The 12,795-nt window shown below is 34.5% G+C and overlaps 1 protein-coding gene across 9 annotated transcripts in view; it reads right to left on the minus strand.

Moving 5' to 3' along the window:
• Window positions 1-12,795, minus strand: part of CADPS2 (calcium dependent secretion activator 2) — a 284,388-nt gene that overhangs the window by 51,271 nt on the left and 220,322 nt on the right. For all 9 annotated transcript variants that reach the window (XM_077179002.1, XM_077179003.1, XM_077178999.1 and 6 more), the window contains 2 exons: window positions 8,333-8,436; window positions 4,604-4,760 (listed from right to left, as the gene is read on the minus strand). In XM_077179002.1, the coding sequence (XP_077035117.1) occupies window positions 4,604-4,760; window positions 8,333-8,436 (261 nt within the window). The remainder of the gene's footprint in view (window positions 1-4,603; window positions 4,761-8,332; window positions 8,437-12,795) is intronic.

The raw sequence follows: 12,795 nt of genomic DNA on the forward strand, positions 1-12,795 counted from the left end.
AAATGCCACGCTTCAGATCCCTCAACTACCACTTGTCTTCAAAGCTGTGCAGCTTAATACTCCATTGTCTTTTAAATACAGACACCTCACACCCTCTTCATATGAGCCATCATATGAGCCATGCATATTCACACAAGGAACAACAAAATGAAAGCCTATGCCAGAGCAAGGTAATGCATAGGCAATATTAAAGGAAAACACATTATGGGAATGGAAACAGAAACCCGAACTAGATATTCTTGAAATATTGAAGTTGAAGAAGAAAACTATTCTATTTTTTCCATATTAGGAAATATATTAGCTGAAATATATTAAAATATTACAAGAAAATATCAGAGATGAATCTAAAGTCTAGTTATTCAGTACTGGAATGAGGTTTCATCTCCAACAGTAGGAAATGAATCTGCTGTGCCTGTGTACCACAGAAGCAGAGAGGCTTCTATTGCTTTTACTAATACAGGCACATCTCAGGAGCTTTCCTGGAGTCAGCATGTCATGCTGTCCTCAAGAGCTTCTGCAGAATCAAAGGCAGACAAGCATGACACAGATCAACATAAGTCTCCTTTCCCTTGACAAAACTAGCACTCTGTCAGAGAGTCTGTAATTATTCTGCTCTTAATTGGATTCTACTGAAAAGATAACCTGAATTTTCTGGAATATTTTAAAATCCAAAATAAGAAAGAGTATATTTCAAGAAGCAAATATCCTTGAGGGTCCAGATTATATTTCTAGCAATTGAAACTCAACCAATGACATGTGAAAAGAAAGTTTATATTCCTGTTCATTTGCTGTTTATATTCTGCCTCCACAGAGAATTTCTTAATCAGCTAGTTAAATTGCAGTACAAATTGCAAGTGTTCCAATTTAAATGGAAATTATCTTGTATTTTTAGATATAAGACATATTTTTAAAGTGAAATTTAGAGGCTTGCTTTGTGAAAGCAAGGTTAAAATTTATTTGAACTTTACAAGATAGAGTGACATAAACAGGTTATAGCACAATTTGTGTATAAGTCCCATTAGGAAAAATGATTACTGAATATTCTGGAAAGGAACAATGCAGCTTGAGTTAACTCTCAGTACCAATAACCAAGACATGCAGCTGTTATCTGAAGGTTATGATTTCAAAGCAGTTCCTAATAGGACTGAGTCCCTGATCTGAGAAAAGATACCCTACAATGAATGAGAAGTGTAAGGTTTGAGGTATTGGGGTGGGTATACAGTTTGCTCTGATTACCTTAAATCCAAGTTGTTTTCTAACTCTACCCTCTAGTTTAAGATAGGGTACAATGTTATACATAAATTCTAGTCCAAAAGTGGTACAAAGTCTGTAACAAAGCAGGAAGGTGATGATTCTGTCTTTGGGGGTGCTTGCCACTCTGCAACAATAGTGGGAAAAAGTGTATCAGAGAATTCCTGTTTGAAGTCAATAACCATAATTATGGCAATGGCTTTCAAAAGACTAACACTCAACATGCTGCTTTTTCTAAATCAGCTTCATCAGACTCTGCCCTTTAGAGCAGACAGTGGCAGAGTTAGAGCAGGTGCACAGACATTCCACTGAGTAAGACTTGAAGGAATGAGTCACCTTTATAACACCCCTGGTTTTGACTGGTTCATGCCAAGGTAGCAATGCAATAATGCTGAGCAACAGCACAGGACAAAGTGTCAGTAAGTGACACTTGCAGAGAAAACTTGGTAATAAAATGATCAGAATACTGACTAGAGTTGGAAAACCTCTATAACAAGCAAAATATCTAACTAGGCATATGCCACTAAAAGATATCTCTCACAAAACGTTAAATTAAGAGAAATTAATACGTGTCTCTTTTGGGCACTAAAAACCAGATTAATCTGAATAATTAAACAACTACAGAATGTAAATTGCCCTCTAAAGCAGGCCCCTTCAAACACAATTTATAGGCTCTGTGGAAGAAAAGTAATATAGTCATTACAGAAAATAAGATACAATCCTGGGGCAACTATGTTCTTCTTCCCTTTATGAATATCTAATTTTGGAAAAAATAATTTTGCTGTCCTAGAGAGATATTGAGTACTGCTATCGCTGTACAGTCTGCAAAGCTTATCAGAGTCAGGCATAATTGTGTGTGGACAATAGCAACTCTGGAGATCATTAAAATGCATACTATAAAAGCAGCTATGATATTTTTTTCAAATATTTACAATTTGAAAAAACACAAGGAATTTATCTTCAATCTATTATTCATCTCCGCAGTGAATATAATTTTTTAATTCACTTTTTGTAGTTGGCAGAGAGATGTTAGATGTTAGCAGTTAGATTTTCTCATGAGAGCTGTTCTCTCAAGAGAGCAGCAGAAATATTTTACAAGATGGGAAGATCATCCTCCTCCCTCCCTCTATTTGTTAAAGTTTTTCAGTTAGACTAAATGGGAATGCAATCGCTGATGTACTCTTCCTTGTGGAATAAGATCAGAAAAAATGGAGAGTCTTAAGGTGACATCCCCATCCTCCCCTCTCTTAATAAAAAATAAAACAACATATTGGAAAATGCATTTTTTCTTATTGTTAATTGAATGCTGACTTGGAAGTGTTCACCTTGAATCTTGTACAATGTTTTTACACCGTGTAAAATAGCACCTTCAGTATTCTTTGAATATGAATTTTCATTATCTCAGAGGTTTTTTTATTATACTTTAGTTATGTAGTTGTAAAAATAGTTTTACATGCAAGTTTTCTTTAATGCTGTAAAATGTAAGATTGTTTCTTTATTGTTAGGAGTTCTCTCATGTCAGGTTTATGTGAAAACTGATTGATGCACCAAAGATTTAGAGCTCATTTAATGCTCTCAAGATAGAATAATATGCAGGTGTCAGTCCACCAAATTTCAGTGAAGATTAACCTAATATGCAATATGGTGACCTAACTGTTCTTCATTTGAAAGAAGTCTGAAAAGTAATCTCTGATATAGCCAGAGAGTGAGAATAACGCAGTGGGATTTCCACCTCTTCATTTCCTAATGAGTTTTTTGATAATGAGAGGTGACTTTGCCAGTCACTGTGGGCTCTATTATGGCTAATTTACTCCACTTCACTCTCCCTGTTAATTATTAACACTAGCCTTTTTATCCTCATGAGACCACATTCCAGTTTTTCCTTTTTTAGATTTTTTCCTACATTTATTTTTATGTGGGTGATAGTTTTCAGGAAAAGATTTTCACTTAGGGTAAAGTCAGAATTATTTCTTTTACCTTGGAAGATTGTAAAATATATTATATAAGCATGGGGAGCTCTTGCTAATGCTTTTAATGCAGTTAAAAGGTGAAAAGGCTGTTAATTAAAGAGTAAGCACTGAGGTATGTTCCACTTGGGAATCACTTCTTGGTAGAACAGTCACTTGCCCCTTGGTAACATGTCCACTGATTAATAGGTGACTAATTTCCATGGTTTCTTTCCAGTAGTTCTGAAAAAAGTGTGTAATCTTCCAGATGGTTTTCACCTGCCAGAAACTGTCATTTAATATATCTATTACCATTAGGGAATTACTGAAATTGGTATACAGGTGTGATATTTCATACAACAGTTGTTTCATGTCCTTCAGTTAAAGTCTTACAATATTTGTCATAGTTGCTTTAACATGGAAGTTTTCATAAAATGTCTTTCTTAATTAAGCCTATTCTAGTAATTTAGCATTATTATCCATTTAATCTTTTAAAGAAAGAAAAATCAGCAGTCTATTAGCAAACTCTTGCATATGAGGAAAACCCTCTTTTGTTCCTGACCCTTCTCTCAGGTTGGAACCAAAGCTCAGAGGAACACAAATGACACCAGAATAAAGTTAAAACTGGTGTCACAAATCCTTCTTGTAAGACTACTTTAAAATACAGTGTACAGAAACCAAAGAATTGCTTTAAGTGCATGTAACATCACAACTAGAGATGTGCTTCCTTAACTGAAAAGGTATGATGGTAGAACAATAGGCTGAATATCCCATCTGAATACAGACTTCAGATTTTTAATCTGGATTTTAGATGATTGGACACCACTTAAAGTAGTGGATAAACCACCTTTCAGGAGCCCAGCTCTTCTGAGATCTGCAGCAGGATTGAAAAATTCCTGCACCCTTTTCAGCAACCTTTTCAATTGCCATCATGGTGATTTTACTAAGTTCCTGAAGTTGCAGTTTGCCCAACAAAGGATCCAAACAGAACATTTTTTGTGTGTATTTTATTCCATTCATGCCAACACTACTATACCTTTATAGACAAAACTAGTGTGAAAGAAGTTTAGGAGGCTTAGAAGGAAATATAAATGACAACTTTATTTAAGCAATATCGATTAAATGCAAGCTATCAATACCTCTTATACTACTTGTACATAATTGATTCAATACTGATTAATTTGTGAATACCAACTGGTTAATGAACTGCCAGAATAAGGAGTGAAATGGTGCAAGGATAGAGAGAAACTGCTCAGCTTGCAGGAAATGGAACACCAGGACATGTATCATAAAAACAGGAACTGTCACATTTATTTTGAGCATTATCCTGTTTAGAAACACATTCTAAGGTGTGGGTACATTGAAAAATCTTATGCAAACAGTATGTTAAAAAATTGAGATCTTACTGTCATTTCTGAGGGCATTATTCAGCAGCTGGAAAAGTGGGAAGCTGTCCCAGGAGTCTTGTGGCTGTGCCTCAAGTGCTGAATCCATGTCAACAGAATACAGAGACAAAAACTTCTCTGCATGCTCAGCCAACAGTTCTGGCCACCAAGAGAATGCCTGCAAACATGACAAAATAAAATTACTAAACATGAGCCAAAGCCAAGAGATGTGCTCTGTCTGTGGCAGAACACATCTGAGTATGTCACGTCATGCCCTGTCTCATTTGGGGAGGAAGAATGCCAAGTGAAAAATGTGAAAATATTTTATAAAACTTTCCATCAAAAAAAAGGAAGAAATTGAACAGATTATTGTGAGCAAGGTGATATGATCAGAATAAAAATATAACACCAAAAAAATAAAAAAGGAGAGTATAAATGCCTTTTTTTCCAGAAAGCAAAGAAAAGCGTGAAGGCCTTAGTCTTGAAAAAATGACTGTATATGTTTCGTTTTATTTCATTAAATTCTAGAGCAGATGAATTTATTTTTAAAATAAATCGTTATGAATACATTTTACATTTATTTGGTAATCAAAAAGGATGGTTTATTGTAAAATTTTATTCCTTGAAGTTGGAGGGGTTTTTTTAACAGCTAGAGAGTGATTTTAATTCCTATTTTTGCCTTAAAGATGTCAGCTTCTTCTGAGGAGGACATCCAGTTTTCCTTGTGCAAATGCTATAAATCTTTAGAAGTTCACTAATGTCTATACTCATTTTCAGTAACTTAACATGTTGGAACTGTTTTCTCTGTCAAAAATTTATATTCTTTGGCAATCCTTAAAGAAGAGAAGAAATCTGTGAAAAATATTATCAGCAAGTAAATCCAGTTCTTCATTAAAGACATATAACTATTGTACCTTTTTACCAGCACATAAACCTAGGCTTTAAAATACCAGTATTGGAGCTGAGCATTGGATCAGGGGAGCTCTGTGATCCTGGAGTTAAAGATGAAGGTGGAGGGAGTTTATGAAACAGGACAAACATTAAATCCTGCTAAGAGTGTTTTACTCAGGGTTTATAAGAACATTTATAAGAACAGTGAGCAATGCCTACACATGCAACACAGGAAGATGTCATTGCTGTCAAACTTATGCCATTCATTTTGAATATTTTTGAGTTGTCAGCATGGAATATATGTAGCTTGATCTGCACAAGAACTGAGTCCCACCAGCTTCAAATAAATTCAGATAAATCTTCACTTGCATTTATGAAATGCAGGCCCTGGGTGGTGTGGTCTTATGTGGTCAAGTCTGAAAGGCATAAAATAAAGGACAACTTCTGTAAACTGGTCTTTAAATGTGTTTTTGCATCATGGACTTTCTGATGACTGCCTGTAGTTCTTTCTGACACGGGGCAAATGGAGAAATGAAGAATTGGCAAAAGTTTTAGAGAAATGCTGAGCATCTCCTGCTATTAGTGAAAAGTACTTTGTGTGCTCCAGTGGTAGGACTGAAGGATGACAACTGGCACCACAGTGAGGAGGAGAGATGAGGCTTCAAAAACTTTGGCAAGAGTTTGAAGTGGAGTCTTTCAGTTTTATCAAACTGGAAGAAATTTCTTATTAATGAACCTGTTTAAGTAGGAGTTAATTAAAGGAACAGGCTCTAGAAAATAACTACATGAAAATAAAAATGTATATTGGCACCGGCAGGGGACCCTTCTAAGCAAACAAAACTCTTTTCAGAAAATATTGCCAAAATTTCAAAACAAAACAAATCCAAAACTCAAAAATGAGCACATTTTCTCTCCATTTAGTTCGTTGTTGTAAATGACACTTTGAACCCAGACAGAAATTCTTCTGACTCTCTCTCAAGAGCTATGCATCATTACTTGAGCAGCAAGAGAGAAGAATAGAAAAAAAAAAGTTAAAGCTAAATGTAACAGCAAAGTTGCTATGGATAATAATAGGCTAAAAGCAATTAGCAATTGGTGACACACATTCTTGGAGAACAGAAACATTGCCTGCATTAAAGGAAGAATGGAGTTCTTAATTCTAGAAGGCACAGAGATGTGGCTATGCAACACCAGAAACCATCAAAACATTTTATGCTACATGTTCAATGCACAGTTCCATGCTATGAGCAGAGCAAAACAATGCTTAGTTCATCAGGAATCACATACCTCTCTTCCCTTTGGGAATCCCCGAAATTTGTAAATGTTATGAATTAAAAAAAAAGAAAAAAAAAATCTAGTGTTAAAAATGTGATCTATTATTTTACAGATTACTGATCCTTTTTGTTAACTGTAGCATCAAACACTGAACATTTGCATAACATTATAATGTGAAGTCTCCATACTTAATATTCAGTTTTGAGTAGGGAATGTATAATTTGGCAATCTTTTTCTCAAATATACTTTAATACTGAAATTCTGTGTGCCCTATAAATTTCAGTGAAATTGAACATGTATTACATGAATGAAGGAAAGGGAAAATAACCTTAGCATTATCTTTTTTCTTTTCAAGGTACCTTAGATTAGATTGCAAACTTTTGCTGAATAAATTTTTCTGAAGGCACATGCAATATACTTATCCTTCTGAAAAACACCACACCTCTGACTGCAAGTAAGTAGTATGGAATGCAATCTTTGAACAGAGATGCTGAATCATATATGTATTATTTGATCTGGCTTTTGTTTCTGTGTTCTTTTCCACAGAAGTCCAATTTTCTTACAGTCGTGCAGGTCCTCAAAAGACAAAGACGACAATACATACATTTTATTAAGTAATCATTACACTGTGACACAGTGGGAACAGTAGTGTAGAACAGGACCTCCAGTGAATTAATTTCAAATCATCAAAACAGATGTTTCTTCAGTATATGATAAAACATCTATAACAAGTTCACACATGACAGATGTAAGCTAAAAACCAGATTCCGTAGTGTGATATAAAACCAGATGTTTTGAATGATCATATTTTATAACTATATATACTAGATAATGTTTATCCATTTGTATATTTAAAAAAATATTTATTGAGTTTTTTGAGAACATTTTAAAAACAATTTCCTGAACCTTAGAAAACTGTATTTATTAATTAAATTTCAATAATATATACAAGTGTTTCCGGGCAAGTTAAGTTTTGTAATTCCTTGACATAAGAGGTGCTAGAATTCTAGCTGTTGTGGTTTCTGTATTATCAAGAAAAGATGTGAAAGTAAGAAACATAAAATTGTTTTATTTCATTTCTTCTACCTTACAATGCCATTTTAAAAAGCACAAGTTTAAGAGCATACTTTTCCAATCAACAGAAGAGCAATGGGAATGAGATTATTATACTTATAATTATTTTCTTATACATAATTAGATCTATACAGCATAATGAAAACTAGCATTCAGTTATATTTTCTTTCTATTTTGAACATCAGGTGAAAAGTTGGAAGGAAAAACTGTATAAGGCTATGAATGTTTTCCATACCATTTCAGCACCTCCAGCACAAAGATGCTTTCTCTGTTTTTATGCTCTTTAATTTTCACTTCTAAACCTACAGTTCATTCAAGTGAATTGAAGTAGAGTTTTATTTCACTTCACTTTACATAAGCTTCAAGTCTTATTCCTCTGTAAATGTGAACTGCCTTAAACATATGTCAGGAAGGAAAACTAAAATGTTTCTTGACAGACTTGCTTCACATCAGAGGAGCAAAAATCCAGGAACAAACCATTCTCTGCAGCAAATGCAATTACAGCCTCACCTCTGAATGATGCTCTTCATTTTGCTGCAATACTTCAATACAGAGTTCTGCAAGGTGAAGAACCTCTTCCAGTTTTCTTGCAGGTGTTGCTTGATTCATAGTCTCTATATGAATATAAAATGTAAACCAAAATTGTTTAAGTTACAAATATTATTTACAGTAAGAGAAAATTATGTCAGAAACTAATGGGAATGCTGCAAACTGACAAGTTTCTAAAGCAAAAGAAATTTCAAGTGTTAAGGATAATGATTTAATGCCCATAAACAGAGCTGAATGTCCAGATTACTAAAAAGAGAAAATAATTCACAAGAGCATCAGTGATCACTGTAAACATTATCTGATTTAAGATGTGAGAAATAACAGGTGCATCAGTGTATTAGATGCTCAACTTTTGCAATAGGGAAGTTCTTTTTCTCTTCAAGGCCATATAAACAAAGACAGCAGATAGTGGAGACCTTTTTTGTTATTATCAGTACAATGTCTTCTCCCCAGCTGACTCATTACTGTCATCAGCAAAATTCATACCTTTTGCAGCAGTCAAAAATTCCAAATGTTTAAACAAAAGAAGACATTCCATTTTAGATATATATGTAAAAATAAGAAAGTGCAAACCAAAATAATTCATACAACTAATTTCTAGTAATTAATTATTCAAATAACTTATTTTCTACCTGCTGTTCATCAGTTAAAGGCAAATCTGAATTCTTTTCAATACCATAGTGAAAAATAGCATTATGAAATAAGAATCTTATAACAGAATTAACACAAACCTACTAAAAATTCCACCTAGAAGAAGTACAAATGCAAAAGTTACAAATTACATGAGGCTCACTTACTCTACCCAGAAGACTTCAAAAAGAAAGGAAACAACAAAGGTAAACCAAATGTAACTAAAATACTTACAGGGAAATTAAACAACAATTAGCTTGCAATTAAAAAAATCATAGCACTCTATTTCAGGAAGAATCACAGGAGATAAGGGAAGAGTCCAACAGAATTTTTTACAAACATTTTAGTCAGTAAAAGTAACTTTTCTGACTACATAATCTGCATCGTAAGGGAAAACTTCAGCATTAGCTATTAGAGCTTGTTTACTTAAAAATTCTTGTTGCTAAGCACAAATGTATGGTCACATTAACCAGGTTTGCAGAGAACTCATAAAGCTGATAACAAGATAAAGTGGATTTCAGGAATTCTATTTTCTCTTTTTTTTTGTGCAAGTTTATGTATCACATGGATAGCAAATCATGTCAATACACATCTTCATTTGCAGAAAATTCTGTGACATTTCCTTCCCACTTTGCATTCATCATTACATAGACCATTAGCAGATTAATGAAACAATTCACATAATCTCCTTGGTCTTAGTAAGAATATCAATCTGCATGCAATAAATATTTTTAACACTTGACATTTCTAGCAAGTCAAAGCAACATTGCAGACATTTTAAAGGCAAGTGACCTTGTCCAGTTCTCCAGCACTAACACATTAATGCATATTACAGCAATGAAATATAGAGCTTTGATGCAATTTTGAAGAAACACTGGATTAGAATCTCCAGCAAACACCTACTTCAAAGTGACTAATACCCCACATTGTTTTCATGCAAAAACCAAGCAGGAAAACTAGTTATTGAAGCAACTACAAAGAATTCTTTCAAATCTTACTAGAAGAGACCACATAACCAGATATGTTGAAATACTTTTTTCTCTAAAACCAGAATTTAGCTCAAGAAAGAGTTAGTGTAGGAACATGGGTCAAGCACAAAGCACACACAAGGCACAAAAATACATTCATAATGCCAAGATCACTGTTTTTAATACTGCACTGTATTGCCTTTACAATTCTTACACCATACAATGATTATATGAATATAACAAAAAACATATTGAGTCAAGAGAGATTAGCAAGGACCAGCCAAGTGCCTATTTAGGTTTTATATTATAAAACTACTATTGGATTCAGACTAAACCAGTGGTTTCTACATTTATCCTGGACTGAAATTGCTCTTTCTTCTAGTGGTCAGTGTCCTCCCCTCCCTGAACACATAGCAAGTGCAATTCATACAGATAATATACATCACTAGCAGTGTCACTGATGTTAATGAATCTTAGGAATAAACCAGTGATATTAATAGAGAGCATGACTGGAACATCTGATTTCAGCATAAACAACTCATTTTATTGCAAACTCAGCCTGATCTTCATTACCTCACCACTTACCAAGTAAACAAAATAATTGCATGCATAATTGCATACATTCCTAATGAAACTAAATAAGCTGTAAAATATTCAGAAATTCTATCCTGTAAGGGCTCCTCTACATTATTAAGAAAGTAATTCTAATAATTATGTTGAATCTCATGTTGCATTTTTGCTCTGGAATAAATTCACTTATTCCACACTTGCAATTAGCTCAAGATGGCCTAAAAATGGCTGTTGAACAGATATCATTATCACTAGGGAGAGCAGGAGAAAAGAGATTTACCACCTAACTGTGAGATTATCTTGCTTCTCCACTGTGATAAGATCACAGTGAAGAGAAATATGGTCTCGGGCAAGTACCAATTACATTGAACAAGGCATTAAGGAAATACAGTTCTGGTCATCTGTGCTGAAGTGATGGATTTTGATCAGAAGAGGAAACCAGTATTTTGTTGTTGTTGTTGTTGTTGTGTTTGTCTGAAAGGCATCATAAGCCTAATAAAATGAAGGATGAAAGTGAGGATCAGAAATGTTCACACACAGGCAAGGTAGGAATTCAGTGTTCCCGAAGTGGAAACACTTGGGAAAGACAGGAGCTACCTTTGAATAGGCATGATGCTGGCAGAATAGAACAGTCATGACAAATGATTTAAACTAGACATTTTAAAGTCTTCAGTCATTGTGGGACTAATGTTCAGGAACAGTTTTTTTCAATAGGATTAGCATGTTTAGGAGGGAAAAGAGTATGAAAACTGTAAATACACCTTTATGTTGAGTATGGCAGGTTTCCAATTGACGTTTCATGGCAGGAATGACTAAAAATGTGGGCTATACTAGACTGAATCAATTCCAATTTCATGTTTCCATAAAACTCACCATGCTATTTACTAGTTTACACTGAAACTATTTATCACTAGCTAAATATCTGCAAATTACCCTTAATGTTTCGACTTTTCACAATATTTTAAAAATCATTATTTTCTTAGAAGATAGTTCTTAAGAAAAGGTGGCAGAGAATTGTACTCAGTCTGTATCCTTGGACAAATCTCTCTAATTTTTTTTTTTGGTTCACTAATTCACAGAATAAATCAGTATATGCTATTTCTTTTGCACAATATAGACTTCCCTACATTTCACTTAAGCTTCATGGAAAGCCTCCTTTTCCATATGTAAGTTACCACACCACCTAGCCATTTTCTCAGTAACTAAACATCTTTCAAATTCTAGGGAATATATCTTATGGATATCCACCAGTTACATGTGTATATACAGAAGGGGCTATGAAGTAATTTGAGAAATAAAGAAAAAAATTTTTTTAGTCAAGTAAGTAGTGTATATGAAATATGAGTAGCAATAAATTCTTATTTGGAAGTTTTAGACCCTTCAAAACACCTGAGCCAAATACTGTGCTTGTCTTTGTAAGCATAAAGGAATTACAGGAATGGAAATCAGTGCTGTCAGTTTTCATTATATTCATGATGTCTTTCTTCCCACAATTACTAAAGGTTGTTAAGATGTGTTTACACTGTTCAAACTAACAAGTTGCACCAGGAGTCAAGTCAGTAAATATGCTGCTTGACATCTTTTAGAAAATAAACAGAAAAAGCCATCAATCATCTGTTTCCAGCTTCACATCCTGCCAAAATGAAAAAGCAAACCAGGCTTTGCAAATAATGGATGCTTTCTCAAGTACACATTACCAGTGAGTCACACAGGTAGCGAGCAATATTGTTAAATGAGCTAAGTTAACCGAGTGAAGCACTACTGAAATGAAAAAGTGACTGCTTCATGAACCAACGGAGCCTCGGGCCACGAGGGACTGTCAGATCATCCAGTCTCACCTCCTGCATCACACAGGTCAGGGAACTTCTCCCCAGTCCTCCTTTTTGAGACAATCAGGATGTTTAAAACCTAACAACAGTGTGTCTAAAATCTACCTTAAGCTTTCTTCCCACAAGAGAGTTGAAGACATCCTTGAAGACAAATGCACAATTCACCTCTCTCATTTTCTCCCCAGCATGTAAGCTGTTAAACATGTGTGATTAATTTCTCATTGACATTTGCTGCACACAGGAATCTGCTCATTAGAGAGGCATTTTTTTCCTTGGTTATGAATAGAATGCAACAAGGAGACTCCTGACTCTGGCCTGCCAGTCTCCCCCTCAGTGACACAGCATACATCCCTTACTGGTTTTCCCTGCCTTGTATTTCACCCTTTTCCCCCTTTTCTTCCAACAAGCATGTCCAGAACCAGTGTCT

The sequence above is a fragment of the Agelaius phoeniceus genome, chromosome 5, assembly GCF_051311805.1.
Source record: "Agelaius phoeniceus isolate bAgePho1 chromosome 5, bAgePho1.hap1, whole genome shotgun sequence".
In the NCBI taxonomy this organism is placed as follows: Eukaryota; Metazoa; Chordata; class Aves; order Passeriformes; family Icteridae; genus Agelaius; species Agelaius phoeniceus.